This window comes from Dama dama, chromosome 13 (assembly GCF_033118175.1).
Source record: "Dama dama isolate Ldn47 chromosome 13, ASM3311817v1, whole genome shotgun sequence".
Taxonomy (NCBI): Eukaryota; Metazoa; Chordata; class Mammalia; order Artiodactyla; family Cervidae; genus Dama; species Dama dama.
Window position 1 is genome coordinate 42177841 of NC_083693.1, and position 27686 is coordinate 42205526.

Consider the following 27686-nt stretch of genomic DNA (forward strand, 5'->3'; position numbering starts at 1 on the left):
ATAAGGAAAAAAGAGTTAGCTTTTCCTTCTTTTGGATCATTTCAGAATCCTCCCAACACATCCTGGAGGGCCTCCATTTTTTCACTGGCCATTCTAAGTCTCTATTAAGCCAGATGCACCAGCAAGAAGCCCCATATATGAGTTTTAAGTGATGTCCAGGACTACCTACTATAAGGCTAAGAAAAAAAGTGTATTTGAATTTGAAATGACTCCAGAGACCAGTTAATCAGAACAGTGACAAGAATAAAGCAGGACTGAATTTGGATGATCATTCCATTCATTTTCTACCCAGGCCCTCTCTGCCCTCTTCAACTTGACTGCCAATTATTCAGCTAAGTATGGGACCAACTGGCAATAAATGGCTCTTGTCCTCCTGGGCTAAGATGCTGGCACTCCACAGGGAGGATGGCTAAGAGTGACGTGCACACAGTAGGCACTCAATAAATATTCAGTGAATTGAAATGATGAGTAGGGTGCACACTCACCCCTCTTCTGCATAAAGATGAAGAGGTCATCCAGGAACTCTTTCCTCTCCGGGTCACTGTCCAGTTCATACAGCTGCAATCCCAAACCCACAAAAAAAAAGAAAAAAACAAAAACACACCACAGTGAAAATAAATTCCATCTTATGTAGGAAGTCTTACAATAGCAATACATAACCATCTGAATGACTACAGATATGACTCACAGGCCACTTCTATCTTCATTCCTTGGGAAGCAGATACAATAACCCACTACAGAACGGCCCCTTCTGTTATCACAAAGGAAACATTACAGACCTTGGCAAAATCACGAGAGATCTCTCTTCCCCGGCCTCCATCTGCATCATCACTCCAGGTCAAACCACCATTCTAAAGGGGAGCAATGCAAGAGGTCAGAAGGCAGTAGGCAGGGAGCAAGGGGGCAAGGCAGTCTCTTAGGGTGTAGAGGGGGACCCTGAGCAACTGTGCTCTCCTGGCTCACACTGAGAGACTGACTGCTTGAGTAACCGCCTCTGCCCCCCTAAAAGGGACATCTTGGTTTTTTGCTTTCAATTATGGTTCCAAAACCAGAGGGAGTCAGGTGGAAGAATCATCTTCATCTGCTGGAGGGGAGTGGGTGTTACTTATACCTGATAACCCTGGAAGAGGGGACACAAAGGCCTAGCTTTGAGAACTGGTTCATCCCTAGTTGATGTTCTGGAAGCCATAGCTCTGAGGTGAACCATTTTTCTGTAGGTTCAGTGTGACATATGTTTGTATGTTTTATGGTGTGCCTGTAAATTATACGGTATGTTGTGAAGATACCTAGCCTGGCCTCGCGCACAACACTTCAGTGGAAGATAAGGGGTCAAAGGGAGCAAGATGAAGATCTCGAAGATCTTGTGGTCGCTCAGCCGAGCCTCACCACCAGAAGCCCTAACTCTAGTGATCAGAACTACCCAGTGATATGAGGGCCCCCAGGGCCTGAGATTACTCCCAAGATACAGAGAGACTGTTCCATTAGGGTGAAGTTCATTTTCATTAGAGAAGTAATGAAAACCTAATCCTAATTTAATTGATTAGGTCAAACCAACACCATTCAACTGATTGGGAGGAAATGGCAAATATGCTTTTGTTTATGTTCTTGAAATCTGCTTCCTGCTTTTATTCAGTTGAGTAACTCTTTTTTCTCAAATCAGTCATCATCTTCTAGAGGGAGCTTCCCTTCATACCCGGATGCACAAGTTCCCTGGAAGCACTCTCTGTTCATCTTGAGCTTAGAATCTGACATATTATTTTGGAATTATTTGTCATCCCCACATACTGTAAGCTCCTTGAAAGCAAAGTGTCTTCTTCATCTCAGTACCTGTAGCACACAGCACATTGCCTGACAATTTTAAGGCTCCAGTGAATATGTCATCAACTATAATCATTGTTAAAAGGCATTAGCTAATTATTTGAACCAATTAAGCACCTCTTAAAAAAAAAATATATATATATATAGACATGTATACCACATAGGAGCATCCGAAAGGCCCTCTGCCAGTGGAGAGGATGAAATGTCAGAGCAGAAGTCGCCCGTTCACCTCATCCCACCTATCAACGAAGAAGCCAGGGATGGCACTGGGCACAGAGACCATCCTCTCTCTTCTCTCCTCCAGGGCCAAGGTGCCCACATGCACAAGCGCAGTGTACCACCCAGCTGGCTGGGGAGGGCATCTGGGGCTGGGGAGTGGGCTGAGCTGTAGGCCCACTTTGTGAGAACAGTAATTTACCACACACCAGGTTAAGGATAACCAAGAAGAAGTGACACCCTGTCAGTTGACATGAAACAGGCTCCATCAAATTGTTTCCCTGCTTATCTACTGCAAGACGTGCGTAAGGAAGTGCTCAGGAAATGCTATCTGGCTGTGCTCACATCATCTCCCCAGGCAGACACTGTAGAGACCTTCCTATAGCACCTTCAGCTCAGGGAGGCCAACAACCGAGTGGAACACTGTTTCAAAAAAAAAAAAAAAGCTAAAACCCATGCTGTAATTATAGTCAACAGAAACCTGGTGTCATCTGGTGGCAACTAGCACAATGAATAATCAAGATGAATTATGCCTGTCAGGTCAGCAAAACCAGACAGAGTTACAGTCCCCTTTCAAAGGCTGCAGCAGGTCACCCTAATGCCCAGTGATTTCGTTTGAGCCAGTAATTCCTGCTGGAAAGTCAATTATCCCGGGAGCCCCTATCAGCTGAAAGACATTTAATGGGGGATCATTGCAGCTTCTGTTATGTCAGCTGTTTACCGTGGCAGCTCAATTCCCAACTCTCTAGCTAGAGATCTGAAGCTGATTCTGCTCACAGGAGGATTCTTTCTCTATCAGTCACCAAGAGAGAGGGAAAAACAGTTTCTTTTTTTGCTAATCACAGTAACCTCGAGGCACTCTGAATGCTCACTCAGAAGCTATTTAACACTCAGCTGGGTGGAGAGGAAGGAATCCACAGCCTAGAATCTCAGACAGGGCTTTCCGCAGCAGGAAGGGAGTGTAAAAACAAGCATGCCAGTGCCAGTGCCACCAGCGGTGTGACTATGTGTGAAAATAAACACCTGAGTGTGAGGGTTTGGCTCTGGGAACAGAGGAGAAGGCCTTGCAGGATGCAGACGTCGTGACTGCTGGTTTTCACCAGCTCTGCCCGAGTCACAGGACAGTCCAAGCACCTGGACAGTCAGACTGTGGATTAGTCATGGCCCACCAAGAACCACTCAGGTTCAAAATCTGCTTTGAGCTGTGATTTTACCCTGAAATGCACTAGGATGGTGACCAGAGAGGACAGGGAGGCTTGTCAGAACCGGGCAGAAACAGGATACGACATTCTTATGAGCAATCCCCCTGTTTGACCCATTCCTCAGACAGGAATGTCCATTAGTGTTTAAAGGAAACACAGGAAAAGAGCTGCCCGGGAGTGGAGGTGTTTTATTTTGTCCAAGGCAAAACTGGACCTTTATATAATTGAAAATATTCAGTTGGGGCTGATGGGGACACACCCACTCTCTCTGCATTGCTCTGTCTTGAGACAGTTAAACTTCCACCTTGATTCACAGGATTTTTTGGCTGAGGTGAGGGTACTTCCTAAGCCCTGCCTGTCCTTCACGGTCTGGTCTGGCTCTGGGAAGCCTCTGCCCACAGTCATTCTCCTCTGGGCAGTGTCGCCTCGTGTTCTGGTTATTACGCCCCTGCCTGTGCCCAGTCTGTAAGCATCCTGTCAGGGTATCCCTGGCCCCCAGCACATAAAAAGCCCTGACTCGTCTGCTGAGAGAGAGGAAGGGGCTCCTCCACGGAACCTCCAACCCCACAGCTCCTGTCTTCCCCTCCTCCTTTCATTAGAAGGATTACAGGCTTCAGAAGTTATTTTCTTGGTTCTTAACTCTGCTCAGTGGCTGCAAAACACAGCTCGCTTGTGCACTTCAAGTTTATGTACAGGAGGTTTCTACCTATCAACAGGGTATGGGTGTGGCTGCTGGGAAATTTTCAGCTCGGAAATGATTGAATTTCTCGAATGCAGAATGTGGCTGACAGCAGCTAGTGGTGGAGGAACACAGGGAATGGTAGAAGCAAATGTGGAGAAAATATACCCCCGAAGAGTCAGCTCAATAAAGATCAAGAGGGGTCCCCAAGTAAACCATTTCAGTTGAAGGGTCGCCACATGCAGTTGAGCAGCTGGGGAAGAGGCTTTGTTCCCTGTGGGCAGCAGGCAGTCAGGATTCAACAGCCCAGAAACGTGCGGAAGCAACAGTAGCCAGAGTGGCCGCTCGCTGCCATTTACGACCTTCTCAGCCTCCCGTACTTGAGGGCTCACTTTACCGGCTTTGATCTCACCAGGAGCTCACAGGAAACTGACAGTTTGTTCCGAAATACCCACCTAAGGCTAGCTTTCCCTACCAGACCCACATTCAGCTCATTTCCCCCAGGGAGGCCACAGAGTGTTTTGCCTATAAATCTCTCAAAATTGGTTGTGAAAGAAAGCTGGAGAAAGAAGAAAGCAGAGCAGGAAGCTAGTATCCGCACATCTTCTGTGTAACCGGGGACGGACCTGGAGCTAACCAAGCGATTTCTCCCTTAATTCCACAATGGAGAGGGGGTTATTTGGAGATGGGAAAACAATGGCTCATAGACCAAGTTAGTTACCTGGCCTGCAGTCTCAGAGCTTCTCAGTGGCAGCATCAGCATTGAAGCCCAGATCTGCCTATCTCTCTGGTACACCACCACACTGCCTCATGGGTGCAAAGAACAGTCAAGGTGGGACTTCAGGGAGGGATGGAGGGAGGAAATGAAGAATAATGTTCTCTGTACGCAGAATGCCTACAAATGCCAGGTCTTGCTTGGCCCTGGGCGGCTCTATCAACGGGAGATTCTTTTACTCCCTAATTCTTCTCATTGGTTTCATCTGGCAGGTGCAGCCAAACAAAACCAGCCCTCCCACAGCACTTGCCCAAGAGACTTATCTGGGACTACTGATGGTACCAGACTAAGAACAGCTCACCTTTTACCACTACCTTCCAAACAGAACATCCTCGCTAAGAGGAGCCACCCACTTTCCTCTCTCTCTCTCTCTCTCACGCAGCATTTAATAGACAGAGCAAGCCGAAGTACCCAAACACAAAGTGCCAGGGAGCTGGAAGGAAGGAGGCGGCTCAGAGGTGGAGATGAAGCTGGCCTGGAAGAAAGGGCTGAGAGGTTTACAGTCTCAATGAGCATGGAGTGGGGGATAAACAAGGCATGTTTTGGCAGGGAGGATGCAAGTCTGAATAGTTAAGGTGGAAAGAGGCTGTGAGATGCCTTGAATACCAGAAGGAAATTTAAGCTCGGAAATGTGAAGAGCTGGGAGGCCGTGGATGTTTTCTGAACAGAAAAACAGATGATTAAATCAGTGCTTTAGCTGATTTTAATGATCCATTTTTGTTGGAAAATGCATGATATACACATACAAATGTCTGTAGGCATCTAATCGGACTGAAATTATGGGAGATTTTCACTTTCCAATTTTTTCATTATATTCATTCACATATGAACACTGGATCACCAGGATATATGAGATACTGTGAAAGGTTCTGTGGGGAAGAGAACAAGACAGATAAGAACCTCTGACTTAAAAAAAAAAAAAAAAAGAACCTCTGACTTCTTGGAGGTTAGAGTCTAATGGAGAGAAAGAGAGCAAGATGATTTTAAAAACTGTGTATTTTCTCTAGATTAACATCTGAATCATCTGCCATGACCCAACACTTGCTTCTCCTCCCCACCCATCCCCGCAACAAAGAAAATTCAGATTGCACTAAAATTATTGAGTAATTTAATGAACTGATAAAATCATAATATTTAGTGTTTCAGGTAAGACAGCAATATGACTCTTCACTTAATAAAACGCATTTTTAGTGTTTCTCGGTAATGACTCACAAGGCCAACACATTACTTTCATAAACAGCAGTGAAAATCTGAGAGGGAAAGCCGGCGCTGGGGCTGGCCACACTGGGAGTCTGGGTTGGGGGTGGGGAGAGCAGCAGAACCAGGGAGAAATGACTGTCCTGAGAGCAGCCAAGTCAGAGAACCAACTAGGGCTGGACAGAGGGGATGAAAAAGGACGAGAAGGATGAATCTGAATCTTAACGTGAGAAAAGTCAGTTTCAGTGAAAACGGAGAGACGCTGGGCAGGGGGATCAAGGAGGACGCCTTGGAGCACTAATGAAAACAGCCCACTGTCTCTGGGGGTGTGTTACAGGTGACAAGAACAACCCAACAGCCCTGGAGGAAGCCAGGATATAGCAGCTGGCAGCAGCAGGAGCCAAAGGCTTATTGCCAAACTTCCAGTGAGAAGAGAGACATTTAACCAGCGTCTCCTGACCCAAGAAAGGTACCTTGGGCTTTTTCACTGGGGATTTGGAAGAAGAAGAAGGGGTAAAAAGAAAAAAAAAAAAAAAAGCCCAACCAGACCACGCCTCTAAGACCTTAGGAGCCAGCACTGCATTCCTTAGAGCTGTGCCTCCCCAGAGACAGGAGCGCCTGACTTTAAAAGCAATTAAGTATCTAGGCTATTTTAGGATTACTCCTTGACCACCTGGAATATCTTATTAAAGCACAGCTCAGATGTCCAAAGCAATTTTAGTTCCCATTCCTCACTCTTCCCCAAGGCAAGAGTTAACCCTTTCCTTCAGGTTTAAAGCACAGAGGCTAAGTTACTAGCTCTTCATTTAAGCTCCCCATATTCTGAAACCTATAAGATGCTGTCCTTAGAACGCCATCACACACACTACAGCTTTACAGAGATTCTTGAGTGTTCTCTGAAAGCAACACAACAGTAATGTGTTTCCTTTCTGTCTACTCTATACCTAATAGATTCTGAATCCCTCCCACGTTCAGATCTGGGCAAATTCCTGGGACCTGAACCTCACAGTCAGCTCCATGGGTAGTCTTCAAAAGGCTGATCCCAAGCTCAAGGATATCAGTTAGTAACTTTGAAATATAAAGTGTAACAAAAGTATTCCAGCTGAATACTGCTGTTAGTACTGTTCTTTTTTTAAAATAAGCAACACATGGACTACCTTTTCTTTGCTATGCCTGTGTCTCTGTAGGTACTACGCGTAACACTTGTGACTATCTACTACTGGACAAGCGGATAATGTTGTAATGTTAAATGTCCAATTCCCAGATCTCCAGAGGAAGAAAAGAAAAAACACCTCTGCCCTCCCACCAGTTTTAACTGATCCCAAGAGGTAATGAGACATGCACAAAGGGGTAATGGGCAGGATTATAGGAGAATCCTGAAAGGAGAGGGGAGCCCCAGGAAGTAAAACAGATACTGTTAGAAGCAACACTGTTGGACTACAAAACCCTACTGATAAGATCAGGATTACTGCTCTTAGCTCAATGGCTCAGGCCTTGGAAGCACTAGCGTTATAATTATCAGATGCACACCTTCCGAGATCAGGTTAACTTTAGCAGGAACCAGAAAGTGCTCCCCCATGTTCTTACTAGCAACAAAGTTCAATTCAAACTCGGTGGCTTGGAAAAAGAGCCAAGGGACCCTTTTTCTGATTAAGCAGCAGAAAGGGGGAAGAGTGGAGGAAGGGAGAGAGGGTTGAAGTCCTTCTGTTCCATCTAGGCATATAAACACACTTTCATGCCATAATCAAAAAGACTGCCCAGAAAAGGGGTGTTCCCACAAAAAGGAGGAAGAAAAACTCCAATGTACTCTTGGGGATGAAGACACCTCTATGCCGAAGAGTGAAGTGGCCCAGACAAGGCTAAGTCTGAGCGCCCCACAGGAAAGTTCCAGCTCCTTTTGTCTGCAGTATTTGAGTCGGCAGCACAGCTTATTCACCCCGTTAGCTACCAACCACCTGACCGTCCGTAACAGTTGCTGACATCCCTTCCCACAGCAGCGCTCAGGAAGCCAGAGCAGGAGAGCCGAGTGGGACAACACCTCACCTGAGGCATGAAGAGGTCAAGAAAGCGGCCCGGAGTCAGTGCTTCAGAAAGGTTTTGCAGTTTTTTTTTCAAACTACATATTTTAAATGTATAGAAAGAACAAATTTTTTTTAAAATGCCATGATGAATTATTTCATAAAGTTAAAAAAAAAAAAAACGACTTCCTTCAAGTTTGGGATTCTACAGAGCAAGTCTCCTCAGGCAGAATAGTTGCATTATGTTTACAAGTCAACCCCACGGACAATCTGAGAGCTTCTCCTGGGCTTCTCCCACCCCACTCCCACCCCGCTCCACACGTGGATGGCACTGTGGCGCACACATTCCAACTCTGATGCCAGCTGCCCCCGTGCTGCCTGCCACCTCTCCCAGGCTGAGTCTCTCTCATACAGATGGTAACTTACTCCTCTGAGAGGCCTGTGCCCCTGGCACAGGGCCTGGCAGATAGAAGGGGCTCAAATGAACGTCAGTACCTGAAAATGAAGCCAAAGGAATGAACTTCGGAGAGTTACTATGGGCTAAGTGATGAATTTGGCGTGGGGGAGGGGGGGGCGGCGGGGCGGGAATCACATACTGAAAAGCAGGTGAACTTCCAGTTTTAAAGGACAACTCCATAAAAGGGAACTAAAAGGCAATATAAGCCATTTTTAGAGAAAACAATTTAAAGTTCAGGAAGATAACAGAAGAGACTGTAGTCCCCCCTCCATCCCGGGCCAGCAAAAAAGAAGTTGTTCATACATTCAATTAGACAAGCTTTAAAAAATAATAACATTCAGTGATAAGAAGGGACTGGGGCAATGGGATCTCCTAGATTCCCATAGGAAAATATTAAAACACCAGCACCTTTTCTGAAAGTCACTTGCCTCAAAATGCCTATGTCAATAAAAACAGCAGCAGCAATAACAACTAATAATAACTGCTTACCCAGGCCCTATTCCAGTGTTTTATCTGCATTAAACATTTAAACCTCAGCACAATGCTCTGAGGTAGGTACTATTATATCCTTATTTTTCAAATGAGAAAACCAAGGCACAAGGAAGACATGAGGAAGCAAGTGACTTGAAGAAGGCTGCCAAGTGATCCAAGAGTGTGGAGTTAAGGAACTAATGCAGGCCGTGCACCTTCAAGTCCCTGCTGGTAACTGCCTTGCTTTCTTAGTTTCCTCCTGACTGTGTAGTTCTGTTCTATGAATCTACCTAAAAGCAGCAACTAAAAATACGGTACATCTTTATTTATAATAAAAAAGTACAGAAGCCTAACAGTGTGACAGTGAGGGAACAGGGAACATGTGAAAGTTCTCTCCATATGACAGAACATTGTGCAGCCATTTAACACAGCTTTTTAAAAGAGTTCAATCCCTACTTCACATCCTTTCCATTAATTCTAGATGGAGTTAAGATACACATATAAAAATGCAACCATAAAATAAGAAAAAATATATATTTTATAATCTTGGGAGATGGGAGGGCCTTTTTAAGTATAATAGAAATCATAAAGGGAAAAGTCAATTAGGTTTAGCAACATCAAAAATTTAAACTACTTGATGAAAGAACTATAATTAAGCTGAAAAGCCAAAAACTGAGAAAAACACTTGAAACACAAAGACAAGGATCTATGCAAAAGAGCTACTACAGATCAGTAAGAAAAGATAACAGAATAGAAAAAAAAAACAAGTAAAGGCAACATAAATACAACATACCAAAACTCATGGAATGCAGCAAGAGCAGTACTAGGAGAGAAGTTTATAGTTGTAACAAACATCTACATTAAAAAGTAAGAAAGATGTCAAACAAACAACCTAACTATACTTCAAGGAGCCAGAAAAAGAAGAACAAACTCAGCCCAAAGTTAGCAGAAGGAAGGAAATAATAAAGATTAGGGCAGAAATAAACAAAACGGAGAACAGAAAGACATCAACGAAACTAACGGGTTTTTTTTTTTTTTTAAGATAAACAAAATTGACAAACCTTTTCAGTTAAATTAAGAAAAAAAGAGAAGACATATTCAGAAATGAAACAGCAGACATCACAACAATGCCACCGAAATAAAAAGGATTATAAGAGCCTACCGTGAATGATAATATGCAAGCAAACTGGATAATCTAGAAGAAATGGATACCTTCCCAGAAACTTACAACGTACCAAGACTAAATCATGAAGAAACAGAAAATCTGAAGAGACCTATAATTAGTAAGGAGACTGAATCAGTAATCAAAAATCTCACAACAAAGAAAAGCCCTGGAAGGGACAGCCTTACAAGTAAAATCTACCAAACATTTAGAGAATTAAAACATCAATCCTTCCCAAACTCTTCCCAAAAATTGAAGAGGAGGGAATACTTCTAAACTCATTTTATGAGGCCAGTACTACCCTGATACCAAAGCCAGAAAAAGCCACTGCAACAGAACTAACTATCCGATGAATATAGATGTAAAATCCTTAATAAACTACTAGCAAACCACATTCGAGAGCACATTAAAAGGATCACACAGCATGATCAAGTAGGATTGATCCCTGGAATGCAAGGATGATTCAACATACCAAAAATTAATCAATGTGCCATTCCACTTTAACTGAACAAAGGATAAAAATCACATGATTATCTCAAGAGATGCAGAAAAAGAAACTGACACAATTTAACACCCTTCCATGATAAAAATACTCAACTAGGAAAAGAAGGAATGGTTTCAACATTTTAAAGGCCATATATGACAAGTCTCTAGCTAACATCCTGCTCAATGATAAAAAACTAACAGCTCTTTCTCTAAGATCAGGAACAAGGCAATGATGCATACTCTTACCACTTCTATTCAACACAGTACTGGAAGCCCTAACCAGAACAATTAGGCAAGAAAAAGAAGTAAACATGCATCCAAACTGGAAAGGAAAAAAATAACATTACCTCTGTTGGCAGATGACATGCACTTATATGAATCAATAGAAACCTTTAAAGATTCCACACATACAACACACTAATAAACTGTTAGAGCTAATAAATGAATTCTAGAAAGTTATAGGATACACAATCAACATACAAAAATCAGTTTTGTTTCTGTACATTAACAACAAACAACCTGAGAAAGAAATTAAGAAAAGCAATCTCATTTACTTTTGCAAATGATCACACAACAAAATACCTAAAACGAATCTTACTAAAGAGATTAAAGATTTGTACACTGGAAACTACAAAACATTACTGAATGAAAACAAAGGAGATACGGATAAATGGAAATACATCCTGTGTTCATGGATTGGAAGAACTTAATATTGTAGAATGTCCATGCTACCCAAAAGTGATCTACATATTTAATGCAACCCTGACCAAAATCCCAAGGGCATATATTAATACAAAAAGAAAAAACAATTCTAAAATTCTTTGGAACCACAAAGGACCCCAATAGCTAAAACAATCCTGAGAAAGACAAACAAAGCTGAGGACTCAGACATCCTGATTACAAAACATATTACAAAGCTACAGTAATAAAATAGTATGGTACTAGCATAAAGACAGACATATAGACCAAGAGAACAGAATGCAGAGCCCAGAAATAAATCCATGCACATACGATCAACTGATTTTTGACAGGATGCCAAGAATACACAATGGGGAAAGGACAGTCCCTTCAACAAATGGTGCTGGGAAAACTGGATATCCACATTCAAGAAATGGATTCTTATTTTACACCATGCACAAAAAAAATCATTTCAACCAAAATGTAAATAAGCATAAATAAAGTGAAATAAACCACTCAAAGAAGGACAAATACTGTGTGATTCCATTTGTATGCAGTATCTAAGGTAAACTCAGTGAAGAAGAAAGTAGAATGGTGGGGACTTCCTTGGTGGTCCAGTGGTTAAGACTCTGTGCTCCCAATGCAGAGAGCCCAGGTTTGATTCCTGGTCAGGGAACTAGATACCACAACTAAAAGTTCACATGCTGCAATTAAAGATCCCTCATGCTGCAACAATGACGTGGCACAGCCAAATAAGTAAAATGAATAAATCTCAAGAAAAGAAAGGAAAAAAGCAGAATGGTGGTTACCAGGGCCTGGGGTGGGGGTGGGAGGTTAAGAAATGGGAAGCTTAATGGGTATAAGTCTGTCGTACAAAATGGAAAAGTTCCAAAGCTCTGCTGTACAACACTCAGCTTAGAGCTAATAATATGAACTATAGACTTAAACGTGTGTCAGAGTAAATCCTGTGTTTTTCACAGTTAAGAAAAATGAGCAAAGGCACGGTAAGTCACAGCACAAATACAAAAGGCAAGTAAACATATGAAAAGACAGTCATATACATATATCTGCAGACTGAGCAGATTCTAACTTCTAGAATATTTAATCTAGCCTACCACAGCAATACAGACAGAAGGGCAAAGGGTCAAACAGCATCTACAAACACAGTCTGCATTTATACTAAACACATATACTCTCACACATTCTGTGGTCACACACTAAATAGGTAAATACACAGGAACAGTTATAGAAGCGGATTCATTCCTAACTGTGGCCTCCTTTGGGATAGGAGGATTGGTTGGGAGACAGTAAGGTAGGCAACCAGACACTATATTTTTAAAAACTATACATTTTTACTCTGCATTTTTACTGTATTTTTCTACATTGTTTCTATTTTTCATGAGCATCTATTCAACATTACTTCAATAATGCTGAGATATGATTATAAAAACACTAATAAATAGATCTTTATAAACATGCGTGAAAAGATAGTCATAATACTGAGTAAAAAACTAAGTTGTAAAACTCCTATATCTATTAAAAACAAGTAAATGTATTTGTGAAGAGAAAATACTCTGAAAAGGTATAGAACAAACAATGACCTGTGGAAGGTCAGGCTGACTTTTACTTTATGTGTTTCTGTATCTTAAAAATTATTTGAGTCAATATAACTTCTGTGATATCTTTTATAAAAATAAAACTTTTAAAACAACACTTTAAAAATAAATTTTAATTATAAAAATTGCTCATGGTCTACAAGCAATAAATGCTGGAGAGGGTGGAGAAAAGGGAACCCTCTTACACTGTTGGTGGGAATGCAAACTAGTACAGCTGCTATGGAGAACAGTGTGGAGATTTCTTAAAAAGCTGGAAACAGAACTGCCATATGACCCAGCAATCCCACTTCTGGGCATACACACCGAGGAAACCAGATCTGAAAGAGACACATGCACCCCAATGTTCATCGCAGCACTGTTTATAATAGCCAGGACATGGAAGCAACCTAGATGCCCATCAGCAGATGAATGGATAAGGAAGCTGTGGTACATATACACCATGGAATATTACTCAGCCATTAAAAAGAATTCATTTGAAACAGTTCTAATGAGATGGATGAAACTGGAGCCCATTACACAGAGTGAAGTAAGCCAGAAAGATAAAGACCAATACAGTATACTAACACATATATATGGAATTTAGAAAGATGGTAACGATAACCCTATATGCAAAACAGAAAAAGAGACACAGATGGACAGAACAGACTTTTGGACTCTGTGGAAGAAGGCGAGGGTGGGATATTTCGAGAGAACAGCATCAAAACATGTATATTATCTAGGGTGAAACAGATTATCAGCCCAAGCTGGATGCATGAGACAAATGCTCGGGCCTGGTGCACGGGGAAGACCCAGAGGGATCGGGTGGAGAGGGAGGTGGGAGGGGGGATCGGGATGGGGAATACATGTAAATCCATGGCTGATTCATGTCAATGTATGACAAAAACCACTACAATATTATAAAGTAATTAGCCTCCAATTAATAAAAATAAATGGAAAAAAAATTGCTCATGGGCTATTAGGTAATAAAAGCTGAACACAAAAATAAAACAACAAAAAAATGCCTTTAACAGGCATTTTAAAAAAAGCACACAAATACAAAAAAGTTACATTTATACTGAAGTTATGTGGTTGATTATATTTTCTTCTTTATGAATTTTTAAAAATTTACTTATTTAATTGGAGGATTAATTACTCTACAATATTGTGATGGCCTCTGCCATACAAAATTTTTTTAAAAATATCTATTTATTTGCCTGTGCTGGGTCTTAACTGCGTCATGTGGGATCTAGTTTTCCAACCTGGGATTGAACCAGAACCCCCTGCATTGGGAGTGTGGAGTCTTAGCCACTGGACTACCAGGGAAGTCCCTTCCTTACAAATTTTCATATTTTCTAAAATGTATCTGAATTACTTGAAAAATCAGGAAAATGAAACAACTGAGAAAAGATTATGTTTGCCCTGCTCTCTCTGGAATAAAGAGGAGAGGCATGGAGGCAGAAGTTGGACCACCTGTGTTCACAGCCCAGCCTCCCAACTCTGAGACCACAACTAGCCCATTTCACCCCTTCTTTCCTCACCTGTAAAATAAAACAAACATGTAAAGGGGGGCGACTATCAGGGCCTACTTCACACAACTCACTGAAATGAGGCAAACACCCCAGCACAGGAGAGGTAAAAAAATTGAAGTGATTAAAAACCAGTGAAAAACCAAAGTAGCAAACAAAATCGTGAGTGAGAATAATCTGATGTAGAGCAACTCTACCACCTTCTCGTCTCCAAGGAAAACCTCACTAGAAATGTTAGATAAAATTTAACACTCCACACCCCTTACACATACAGCTAAGCTTGAAACCAAGAGGGAAAGTGGAGTCCACTGTGTCATAAACAAAAAGGGAGGAATCAAAAAAAAAAAAATAAAGGGAGGAATCAGAGAGACTAGTGAGCAGGCACCGAAGTTGAAGGACTCAAGGGAGAAAGCACCCAGATATAGTTTTTAAAAGCAGAGGGCTGAGGACTGGGGATTTAATCACCCCTAAGGGAGAAGAGTCCAGGCTACAGGCCCCCTGCATGCCAGGAACCAGAGCTGAGATAAATTCATAAAGCTAGAGGCCAGGAAGGACTACACTTCCACACCATTCCCCCACCCCCGCCATGAACTGGAGCCTAAAAAACTGCCCACCAACCTGGAAAAGAAGCAAGGAACCTTGCCATCTGCGAGGGGCCTCATAGAAAAAGAGGGTTTACAAGAAAATGGAAACTCAGGCTACACTCAGGTAGAGTGAATGTAAGTTGCCCAGTTGTGTCCAACTGAGTATGGATGTAGAGGTACAGATGTAGACTCCAAATACACATACCCCAAACCAATGGCAACCAGCTAAATTTGTAGGGCCCCAGCAGAGGAGAAAACAAAACTCCCCTTCAGAATACTTCCATAATCCAAAACACATGGGAATCCCATGGAACCTAATCCCAACTCAAAATAGGCTTACGTTGAAAAACAAAAACAAACCACTGCAAGAGGAAATAAACCATCAGAGGGGAGAGTGACATGACAAAAGGAGAACTTGCACTCCAAGAATTAGAGATAATAATAATCTAAAAGCATCTTTAAAACAAGCATGCTGAAAGAATGGCAGAATGCTGGTAACTGTTGAAAGCTGGGCAAAGGACACAAGTGGTTCATTATCATTTTCTTCTTTTGTATATAGGAAATTCTCATAATAAAAAGTTTTTAGCAAGTCCATAATAAAAAGTTTTTTAAAAGTTAAAGAAGTTCAAAGAGCTAAAGGAAGAAATAGAAACCATATGGTAAGAAGAGGCAGTTTTTTTAAACCAAAAAAAGAGAACAGAAATTAAAACATGGTATTAAGATAACCATTTTTTTTGGTTAAGTAGTATAGACAGAGCTGAAGAGAGAATCAGACACTGGAAAACAGAATGTGAAAATATTTCAGAATGCAGGAGAAAGACATAAAGAGATGAGGTTATAAAAGAAAAGCTACTAGGAAGGCTAAAAAGAAGGTTCAAATACTTCTAGTAGAATAGTGGTCAAGGAAAAAGAGGAGCCAAGGTGGGAAGGAAACATCAAGTTGAAGGAGCAGATTAAGGCCCAGGTCGGGTAAATAAAAATATGTTCAAATCCAGAACACTAGTATAATACAAATGCAAAACAGCAGAGTCAGAAAAAATGTTGAAGCTAAAAAAGAGGGAAAAAAGATTCACAAAAGTGACAATTAAACTGACAATAGACTTCTCAATAGCAAAAATAGTTACTAGGAGATAAATGGGACCATACCCTCAAAGTGTTAAGGCAAATAATGGTCACTCTAGAATCTAAAGCTATGAACAATGGTACAGGAATAGAGGCAAGATAAAGAAAGACATATATCTAGAAGAAATTTTTTCAGTACCAAGACTGAGCTTACTGTATATAGAGTTACTAAACAAGGAAAGGATGAAAGTGAAAGTCGCTCAGTCGTTTCCAACTCTCTGCCACCCCATGGACTATACAGCCCATGGGATTCTCCAGGACAGAATACTGGAGTGGGTAGCCTTTCCCTTTCCAGGGGATCATCTCAACCCAGGGATTGAACCCATGTCTCTGGCATTGCAGGCAGATTCTTTACCAGCTGAACCATAAGGGAAGAAGACAGTCAAAGGGAAAGAATGTCATGCAAAAAGTAATGGTGAGGTTTAAAAAAAAAAAACAAAAAACATAATTTCTAAGCCAGTAAAAGAGAAAAAGATTGATTAAAGAAAATTCAATCAAATGAACAAAAGGTAGAAAAGGAAAAAACAAGAATCAAAGTAAAAGTAGAGTTAAACTGGAGATTCAAAGTTAGAAGGCAGAAATAGGTAAACATGCATCACCGTCCTAATAACTACATGGCTTCCCCAATAGCTCAGTTGGTAAAGAATCCGCCTGCAATGCAAGAGACCTGGGTTTGATCCCTGGGTTGGGAAGATCCCCAAGAGAAGGGAAAGGCTACCCACTCCAGTATTCTAGCCTGGGTCGCAAAAAGTGGGACATAAGTGGCTTTCACTTTCACTAACTACATGGATTAAATTAACCTAATAAAAAAGACAGAGACTTTTAAGTCTTTTACATGTGGTCTCAAGATACTAACCAAAAGAAAGCCAGTCTTACACTGGATTATTTTAATTCACCTCTTTCTGAAAGTGATCACACAAACACAACTTAGTAAGGATAAGAAAGGCATGAGTAACACAATTCAAAAGCTTGATCCAACAGACAGATATACAACCCCATGTCTAGACATTTCTCCAAAGAAGACATACAGATGGCTAACAAACACATGAAAAGATGCTCAACATCACTCATTATTAGAGAAATGCAAATCAAAACCACAATGAGGTACCATTACACGCCAGTCAGGATGGCTGCTATCCAAAAGTCTACAAGCAATAAATGCTGGAGAGGGTGTGGAGAAAAGGGAACCCTCTTACACTGTTGGTGGGAATGCAAACTAGTAAAGCCACTGTGGAAACAGTGTGGAGATTTCTTAAAAAGGTGGAAACAGAACTGCCATATGACCCAGCAATCCCACTTCTGGGCATATACACTGAGGAAACCAGATCTGAAAGAGACACATGCACCCCAATGTTCATCGCAGCAGTGTTTATAATAGCCAGGACATGGAAGCAACCTAGATGCCCATCAGCAGATGAATGGATAAGGAAGCTGTGGTACATATACACTATGGAATATTACTCAGCCGTTAAAAAGAATTCATTTGAATCAGTCCTAATGAGATGGATGAAACTGGAGCCTATTATACAGAGTGAAGTAAGCCAGAAAGATAAAGAACATTACAGCATACTAACACATATATATGGAATTTAGAAAGATGGTAACGATAACCCTATATGCAAAACAGAAAAAGAAACACAGAAATACAGAACAGACTTTTGAACTCTGTGGGAGAAGGTGAGGGTGGAATGTTTCAAAAGAACAGCATCTATACTATCTATGGTGAAACAGATCACCAGCCCAGGTGGGATGCATGAGACAAGTGCTCGGGCCTGGTGCACTGGGAAGACCCAGAGGAATCGGGTGGAGAGGGAGGTGGGAAGGGGGATCGGGATGGGGAATACGTGTGAATCTATGGCTGATTCATATCAATGTATGACAAAACCCACTGAAATGTTGTGAAGTAATTAGCCTCCAACTAATAAAAAAAAAATTAATTAAAAAAAAAAAACCCACAACCCCATGTCTATCAAATAAACAGTACACATTCTTTCCAAGCACACATGAAGAATTTATAAAAACTGATCATATATAAGGTCAACACAAAGGACATCATAACGAGTTCCAGAAAATTGACAGTACACCAGTTCTCTAACACCAATGGTTAGAGCTTAATTAAACATTTATAAAATAATATATTTTTAAAAGATAAAACTCACATATTCATAAACAAAAAAAAATTTTTTGAAAAAACCCACAGGTTAAAGAAGCAATCACAACCGAGATTTTGTACTAACCAATGGAAGCACTGAACATCAAAACTTGTGGGATACAGCAAAGGTGCAACCTTGAGAGAAATCAGCAGCTTCAAATGCATTTTTGTTAAGTAACAAGAATTTCAGAAGATGTGTTAAACACATAATGAAAGAGGGTTAAAAAGCAGGACAGACACACAGAGTACAAGTAAAATTTAGGAAATCTAAATAAGATCAGTGGATCCCATCAATGTCAAGATCCAGATTGTCAACATATACTACAGTTTTATGAAATGTTACCATTGGGGGAAACTGGACAAAGTGTATAGAATCTCTCTAAATTATTTCTTAGAACTGCATGTGAATATACAATCATCTCAATGAAAACGTCAATTAGAAAAAAATCCCCTACACTGATACTAAAAACTGATGTGGATGTGGATGCGGAGCAACAGGAATTTTCATTTATTACTGGTAGGAATGCAAAAGGGTACAGCCACTCTTGGAAGACAGTTTGGCAGTTTCTTACAAAATTAAACACATTCTTTCAACACAATCCAGCAATCATGCTCCTTGTTGTTAATATAAACGGGTTCAAAACTTCTGTCTACCAAAAACCTACACACAGATGTTTATGGTAGCTTTATTCATACATGACAAAACTTAGAAGCAACCATGATGTCCTTCAGTAGATGAATGGATCAACTGCGGCCATCCAGAAAATGGAATATTATTTGGTGCTAAAAAGAAAGGAGCTACCAAGCCATGAAAAGACATGGAGAAAACTTAAATGCATACTATTAATACTAAGTGAAAGCCGTCACTCTGAAAAGGCTGGTATGAATAGGTGGAGCATAGAGGATTCGGGGGGCAGCAGAACTATTCTGTTTGTTACTGTAACGGTGGATTCACGCACATGTTTGTCAAAGCCCACAGAATGTGCAACAAGAGTTAACCCTAGTGTAAAACGATGGACTCTGGGTGATAATGATGTGGCACTGTTGGTTCATCAACTGTAACAAATGCAGCACTCTGGTGCACGGTGGGCATGTGTGGGGGCAGGGAGTATATGAAAAATCACTGTACTTTCTGCTCAATTTTGCTGTGAGACTAAAACTGCTCTAAAAAATAGTATTTTTTTTCAAAGAAATGAAATGGTGCTATTCACATAAAAAAAGAGCAAATTAAAAGAAAGTAGAAGAAACAAATATTTATGCAGCACATAATAATATCTACTATTATTCTGCTGGTGCTAGGACACAGAGATAAGCAGAACACATCCCCATCCTCTTGGAGCTTACCACTGAGTACAGGAATCAGATATCAAACAAATAAACCACACAAATATAAAAGCGCAATGTTCAATTATAGCCAATACAGGCAAACATAATTTTATTGTGCTCAGCTTTACTGTGCTTTGCTGATACTGCATTTTTTTTTTTTTTTTTTTTTACAAACTGAAGGTCTGTGAGAACCCCAAGTTGAACACATCCATTGGTGCCATTTCCCAACAGCCTTTGCTCACTTCATGTCTTCTGGGTCACATTTTGGTAGTTCTCAAAATATTAAAAATTTTTTCATCACTGTTATATTTGTTATGGTGATCTGTGATCAGTGATCTTTGATGTTACTATTGCAAAAAGGTTACAGTTTGCTAAAGGCTCAGATAATGGTATTTTTTTTAATCAATAAAGCATTTTTAAATTAAGGTATGTACACTGTTTTTCTAGACATAATGCTACCACACACTTAGCAGTGCAGCAGACTACAGCAAAATGTAAACACAACTTTTACAGGCACCGGGAAACCAAAATATTCATGTGACTTTATTGCACAGTGATATTCACAACCAAATCTGCCATATCTCCGAGGTATAACATGACCCACACTAATAGTGCCTCCAAGAAAGTGGCATTTAAAGTGAAAACGGAAGGCTGGGTAGGAGCATTTTAGGTAGAAAAACCAGCATATGCAAAGGCCAGGGTGGCTGGAGCACAGTGATAGGTCAGGATATTGGCAAAAATAAGGCTGGAGAAGCAGGCAGGATCAGATTATGCAGGTCCTGGCTTTTACAATTACAGCAACTGCCAAAAAACTTGAAGGGCATTAAAAGAGTGACATAATCTGATTTGGTTTTTAGATCACTCTAGCTGCTGTGTGGAGAATTAGACTGGGGGAGGGAAGACACACAAACTTGTTGATAGCTCTAGCAGTAAGTAGCTGGGATTAAGCAGGTGATGGTGGAGGAAAGAAGCGGCAGGATTCTAGATATTTAGATGAAAGAACTGACAAGACCTGGTGATGGACATCACCAGATGCAGTGACAGAGTAGGAGGTATACAGAGACAGTCAGTGCTAAGGTTTCTGAATGACCAAGTGGGTAGAAATGCCCTTTATAGTGAAGGAAAATAAAGGAGGAAATAATCGTGGGGGAGTAGGTTAGAAAGTAAGAGTTATATGCATTAAACTTGAGGTACCAATAAAACATCTAACAAAACATCCACTGAACTCAGAATGGAAACACGGGCTCAAACAATATACATTGGACTCAATGGCTTGTGGATAGTATTTAAAGTCATGAAAGTGAAAGAAATTGCCCAGGGGAAGCATATAGAGAAGAGGGTTTAAAACTAAGCCCTTGGGGAACTTGGAGTTCTAGAGGTTTAGACAGAAGAGAAAGAGATCACAGAAAATAAACCAATGGATGGGGCTACAGAAAGTAAAAAAGAAAATGTTTCAAGGAGAGGAGCCCACTGAATTCTATTGAATACTGCAGAGAAATCACAGGAGGTGAGGGCAGGCAGGGCTTAGTAAGATGGTGATCCCTGGGCGGCCTTACCAAGAGGAGCTTCAGGGATATACACAAGAGACACAGTCCAGACTGAAGTGTGTTGAGGAGTGAGTAGAAGGTGACGTAAGGCGTGCAAACCATTCCTCTGAGAAGCTTCGTTATGGCAAGCCCGTCTGGACTACACAACGTGCTGGAAGGAGATGTGCAATCAAGGGAAAGCTTTTAAAAAGTGACTTCTCTGGAATTCCCCGGCAGTCCAGCGGTTAGGATTCTGTGCTTTCACTGCTGAGGCCTGTGTGTGATCCCCGGTTGGGGAACTAAGATTCTACAAGCCACCCCGCGCAGCCAAAAGATAAGTAAACAAAAATTAAAAAGATAAAAAGTGACTTCTTCCCCTGGTAGCAACTGAATTGGGCAGATTTACTGATTAAGGGAGACTTAAAGAGTCAGGGAAATGGGCTCACTGATGGAACAAGTCCTGAAAATTAGGAAGGGATGGGAGTAGAGACACACACATGAAGGGATGAGTCGTTAAGTCCCTAACCAAGTATTTGTAAGAATTCAACATAAAGCTTACTTTTACCTAAAGGAGAAATATCCCTATTTTAACACGGAAAGAAGCAGCTTCAAAAATGCAATGGCTTTAGCTCACATAATCCTGAAATGCTTCAGAGAACCCCAGAATACTAGAGTTTGGTCACAGTTTTAGAGCACTAAGGTTTATGCAACATCTTACCTCTACAAAGCTAGTAAAAACTGAAAAGTGACAGCTTCAAAAAGCATTTAGGCGCTAGTGACAATTCAACCTAACCTTTGCATCATGGCACACATTTTAGGAAGATTTTTCACACTCATATTCTCTTCTTCTGCCTTTGTAATATCTTTAAAATTGTTCCCTGGGGATGGCAAGAGAGGATTATCATCCTCTGGGAAAGATGGAAGCATGGGTTCAGAATAGTATGACAGGACCTCCATCCCGAGCGCTATATAGCAAGCGGTGGAGACAGGATCTAAACCCACATCTTTAGGTTCTAAAACCAATGCTGAGTTAATAATCACATCTCTTAATACATAACAAGGTTGCTGAGTATTTATGCCTTGACCTTTTGGGGTTCATATCTAGAAGGGCAACCAAGTTCTCTCACAAATCAACAGTGACATCTCAGATACCATGAAGCATTGGACAAATCAACAGTGACATCTCAGATACTATGAAGCATTGGGCTGGAAGAACACACTGACAGAGCACAAAGTTGTAGGTCCCAATCCTTTTCCAAGTAATGGACAGTCTGTTCACCCACATGATGATGGCAGAAGATACAAACTCAACACGGATATTGAAAACAGAAGTGAAGAAAACTCCAGGTTGCCAAACACTTCAGTTACCAAGATCAAGATACAAAGGAAGCATCTCGGACAGTGTCTGATGAAAGCAGAGTGTCTCTGTTCGCCTTCTAATTACACAATCTAGAGCAGGGTTTCTCAACCTTGGCACTGCTGACATTGGGGGCCAGGTAATTCTCTGTTGTGGGGGATCGTCCTGGGCACTGCAGGAGGTTTGGCAGTATCCCTGGCCGCTACACACTCTGTGCCAGCAGTGTAACTCCACCTGCCCCAGTCATGACAACTGAACGTATCTCCCAACACTGCCAAACACCCACTAGGAGCGGGAAGGGGTGAGGAGATAGTCTCCATTTGAGTAACACTGATCTAAATGGATTCCACCATGAATACAGAAGCTAAGGGCATGCAAAGTAGACCTACAAAGAAAGTGGAGAAAGCTAACGATCTTATTTATTTTCAGGCAATAGTTTGCACAACTTTAAATTAAAAGTACTGAATGTTCCAAAGACAAGCAGTATGAACCCAGAGGAGTAGGCTAAGCCCAAGAGAACACACCTCACTGCTCAGAGGAACTCTTGGTAGTGGATTCTGGAGACCAAGCAGTCAGTCAACTTTCCTCCTTCTCATGCTCAGTAACAAAGAAACTGCCACAGTACACAGAAAATCAGACATGCTCTCTGGTTCCCCTATGCCCATCAAGCCATCACTTATCTTCCTATTCCACAGGAAGAAATCCTATGCCCTTCTGAAAAACTTGGCTTTACTAATAGGGGCTCAAGACAGACAAAGCTTGTACTGCCCGAACTGCTCTTTCCAGAAGGACAGAGGACCATCCCTAATGCGCCAGCAACACTCCTAGCTGGTTCTATGTTGATGGGGTTCTATTGATCTCTCTTGAGAGAAGGGACACTCAGCTCTTTGTTGCCTTGTTTTACAATTACTTACTCTGCCCAGTGAAATCTGATGGGTTTTAGAAGCTTGGTTCAATGGCATTATCCATCTTCCCATCACTCTGGTGTCAGAGAATACCACTCTCTAACAGTCCAGGCCTTCCTTAAGAATGAATTATTTTCGTTTCTTCAAGGAGAAAACATCAAATAATTTTGACTTTACAGGCTATAAAATGATTTCAGAAACAAAAGATAATCTGTGGAGCTCTTAAACTTTTCAAATTTTGCTTTGCAGTTGGCAGATGCCTGCTGCAGCCCCCCACAGCACCCCTAAATCTTCTAAAATACTTTTGAGTTTTCCTGTTGATTTACCAAGCTATGCTGCAGACAGAATCAACTTTATCTTGGTATATGAATACCTGAAACAAAACTTTTAAAATATCTGCAGCAGAGCTCAGACTGGGCAGTTGGGCTTTAACTGACTCAGGACAGAGTAAAATTGTCACAACCCAAGACTCAATCCCCCTTGAGGTTTCCACACTGCCTCTGCTAAACCTAGTTGGAAGGATCTTCAAGGGAGAAGCAGAGGCCTTAGCCCCCGGAGTATGGGCCTGACCCAAGAAGCTTCTGTAAAAGTCTGTTGTGTCAAAGAACAGAATGGACACTGTCACACATTAATAAGATCTTTTTCTGCTCTCTAGAAGTTAAATGCATAAGAAACAAGACTTTGAATAATAATAATAAATTTTTAAAAAGCTAGTCTTAGTTTGTAATAGTTTCTACAGGCTCTCCCTAGGCATATCATTTTTTTAGTCCCCTTTCCAAAGCACAACTAAAAAGTTTTTAAAATCCCCAAGCACATTAACTACCACTTTCAGAAGCAGGATTAGACAAAGGGAGGGCAAAGAGCAAATCAATCTTGAACATTTAAATTCAAAAGGAGAAAAGAAGATGCACATCTGAAGTTTAAAGTCATTCTTACCTCGTGACCCCGTAATCTCCAAACTCAGGGGGAGGGTAAATTTAGGGTGAAAGATTAGGCCTCAGCTATGTGGCTCAGACGGTAAAAAATCTGCCTGCAATGAGAACCCAAGGAGACCCAGGTTCGATCCCTGGGTTGGGAAGATCCCCTGCAGGACGGCATGGCAACCCACTCCAGTATTCCTGCCTGGAGAATCCCCACTGACAGAGGAGCCCGGTGGGCTACAGTCCATGGGGTCGCAAAGAGTCAGACACAACTGAGCGACTAAACGCACACACACACTGGCATTTAAAAACATTCTGGCAAGTGGTCTGTCAGGCAGTCTACAATTAGTGAGTGTGCCTTGGAAATTGAAAATGAACTCAGAGGGTTTCGGAAGCCAACAGCCAGCCTCCTGAGCCCTGAGCTGCACAGGCACGGGACTGATGCTATTGAGAACCGGCGCTGGGTGCTGGCCACGGCGCACACGTGTGTGTACCCACATGCCACTTCTGCAGAGTGTCTTTTTTCAAGGCTCTCATGGCTTGACCTCAACACCTGCTGCACTTCCTGAAGACAGACAGGCACTGGAGCTGCACTTGTTCCTCGCACAAGGCTGCACTTTCTAGGAACGACCGCACACACGCAGAGGCTGGCCAGCTGCCAAGGCAGGGGCAGCCCAGCCGCCTCGGGCCTGAACTTTCCCAGTGCTGTCAGGGCGGGCTCCTGCTAGGAGCTGACTCAGCGGCCGGCGTGGAACTCTGCCAACCACACAGCAGTTCGGGGGCTGCCGGCAAGTCACAGATGTTTTGCTAAACCAAAGCAATCAATCAGCCGGGAGGCGGGTCTGGGCTGGCGGCCAGGCCGCTGCTGTCGGGGAAGCTAGGACTCTCTGATCCTAGTCCGAGCTCTGCCACCACCTTCCTGGTGATCAGAGGGGACACCTCTGCGCTTCTCGGGGTCTCCCCTGCTTCTGAGCGTGTCTGTGGAGCTGCAGTGGAGGATGGCACTGTGTGCATGAAAGAGCACCTGGGGCATTACTACCACCGTGAGCTAGTTCTGTTAATCCTCACAACATCCTTGGAGGTATGCTTTGGTATTTTTATTTCACAGAGGGCTCAAAGGAATTAGGAGCCCTACTGAAAGATCACAAGGGTAACAGATGGAAGAGATGGTATTTGAACCCACTTGCTGGCTCTGGAACCTACTGCAAACACTGCTACTGTAAAGCTCAGATCAACTGCATAGGTAAGGCTCCTGGATACAAAGATGCTCATTTTTCAGCCTACAAAGGACTTTCTCATATGGCTTCTTGGTTGCTCTGTGTAAATCCACAGCTCTTCACAACTGATTTCTAAACAGCATCACTGGACCACAAGAAGTATATATGCTGCGCTCTTCCCTGGAGGTCCAGGGGCCAAGACTCTGAGCTCCCAACACAGAGGGCCCAGGTTCCATCCCTGGTCAGGGAATTAGATCCCGCATATGGCAACTAAGAGTTCACATGCTGCAACTAAAAACCCCATATGCCTCAACTAAGAGCCGGCAAGGCCAAATAAATAAATAAGTAAATATTTTTCAGGGAAAAAAAAGAAGTATATGTGCTTACAGAGAGTACCCAAATATTACCCGGTTTATTATGAACTCCCTGCCTTCACACCAAGTCACTTGGCCTGGAAGAACTGATCATCACTCCCATTCTTTGGGTGAAGAAAAGGAGCGTGGCAAGTCAGGAAGACAAGCAGCAGAAGGCGAAGAAAGCACAGATTCCTTAGGCTCCACCTCCTGAATTAATTTATTAGGACCCTGGAGTCTACATTTTTTAAAACTATTCTGGAGCTCTCCTTAGATGACCCTCAAGCTCTGCCTTGTGTAGGAATCACTGAAGCTTGCCTTGGCTAAAAAGAGAACTGTGAGAGCCTCCCTGGTGGTCCAGTGGTTAGGACTCAGGGCTTTCAGTGCCTGGCCTGAGTTCAATCCCTGGCTGGGGAACTAAGACCCTGCAAGCCGAGCAGCATAGCAAAATAAGTAAATAAAAAGAAAATTGTGAGGTCTACCCTTCCATGTTTCAAAGGAGGTAAATTAAGGGTGAGATGAAATCATGTCTACAAGGCTCTTTGCTGGAAAATATACACAATGCAACAGCTTCCCATCAGCCACATTTAGCAGCAAAACAACAAAATTGCCCTTAAAAAGCTCGATTCTGGGTTAGCCTGGGGCTAAGACACTATCTTAGGCAAGACAGTTCTCTTATCATACTACTACTAGAAAAACTGAAATTGGAGTCATACATCTCATTTTTAGATATCCCTCATAACACTGTTGCAACCTCATTCTTCCTCAACCCCCTCCCCTCAAAAAAAGACTGTATTGACAATCTTTCCCATTAAACTTGGAACTCTCTATATTAGGAGTAACTTACACATTTCATTGCTCTAATCAAGAAAACAACTATGAGGGGAAAACGCAAGGTTTATCCCTGTCTAGGCTGCTGGTCACTGAAGGAGGCTGAGAAGACACAGCCTGGCACAGGCTGACACAGACCCTGGCAGTCCAGTACCCCTTCCTGACTAGCCTTTTGGGGGAACAAATAAGCCCCCAAGCAGAAAAGACTGACCTGCTTGAGCTGCTCATCCAGATTCCAGCCCGGCTGCCCTGCCGTGGAGACTGAAGCGGAGGTCTTAGAAGCATCTTTGGTATGGTCTTCTTTAGCTTGCTGTCCATGGGATGCGAGCCCTGGCGCTGGGAGCAGACCAGGTAAGGGGGCTGCTCTGGGGTCTTGGCGAGCCACCTTCTGCACATGAAAATATTTTGAAGCAGCCTGGGTCTCTTTCTCAGCCACCTCTGCAACTTCATCATCCCCATCCTCACCTTCCAAACCTCCTTCCTCTTCCTCAGGCTCTGAGTTCACCTTGCTCCGTTCAAAAACTCGGGCCACCGCGGTGGCTGGTGGAACTCTGGCTGAGGGACCCAGGGCAGGGCTGCCTGAAGGCCTCCCAGGTGTGGCAGAAAGGTGAGTCTGCTGTGTGACCAGCTTCTGGGCGTACAAGAACGGGGTTTCTCTCGTCTGCTGCCCCTGCTTCTCTCTGGCATCCATCTGCAGAGGAGCCAGGTGGGGTGGCTGTGGCGGCGGCGGCGGTTGCTTCTGCTGAGGGCGCAGTGGCTCCATCACTGCCTTGAGTTTCACCCACAGACTGGCATGGCTCCGAACCTGGGCACAGCCCGACAGGCACACTGGGTCTAAACCTTTATGTGATTAATAGAAACCACATAGATGGAGAAAGAAAGGGGAAAAAAAAAAAAAGATGTAAAACAGGTATAAAAAGGTTTTCTGGGCTTCCCTGGTGGCTCAGTGGTAAAGAATCTGCATGCCAAGGCAGGAGACCAGGGTTTGATCCCTGGTCTGGGAAGATCCCACATGCCTCAGAGAAACTAAGCCTGTGCGCCACAACTACTGAGCCTGTGGCTCCAGAACCCGGGAGCCACAACTGCTGAGCCCACGTGCCACAACTACTGAAG

The 27686-nt window shown here is 42.4% G+C and overlaps 1 protein-coding gene and 1 non-coding gene across 3 annotated transcripts in view; one reads left to right on the forward strand and one right to left on the reverse strand.

The window, feature by feature from the left end:
- The window catches only part of ARID3B (AT-rich interaction domain 3B), a 50024-nt gene that overhangs the window by 19555 nt on the left and 2783 nt on the right, over nt 1-27686 (reverse strand). For both annotated transcript variants that reach the window (XM_061159003.1, XM_061159004.1), the window contains exons 2-4: nt 26785-27413; nt 780-851; nt 486-558 (exon numbers count right to left, since the gene is read on the reverse strand). In XM_061159003.1, coding sequence (XP_061014986.1) covers nt 486-558; nt 780-851; nt 26785-27336 — 697 coding nt within the window. In that variant the 5' untranslated portion in view covers nt 27337-27413. The remainder of the gene's footprint in view (nt 1-485; nt 559-779; nt 852-26784; nt 27414-27686) is intronic.
- TRNAG-CCC (transfer RNA glycine (anticodon CCC)) lies at nt 11763-11835 on the forward strand. Its single transcript has one exon. It is a non-coding gene; the product is annotated as a tRNA-Gly (tRNA).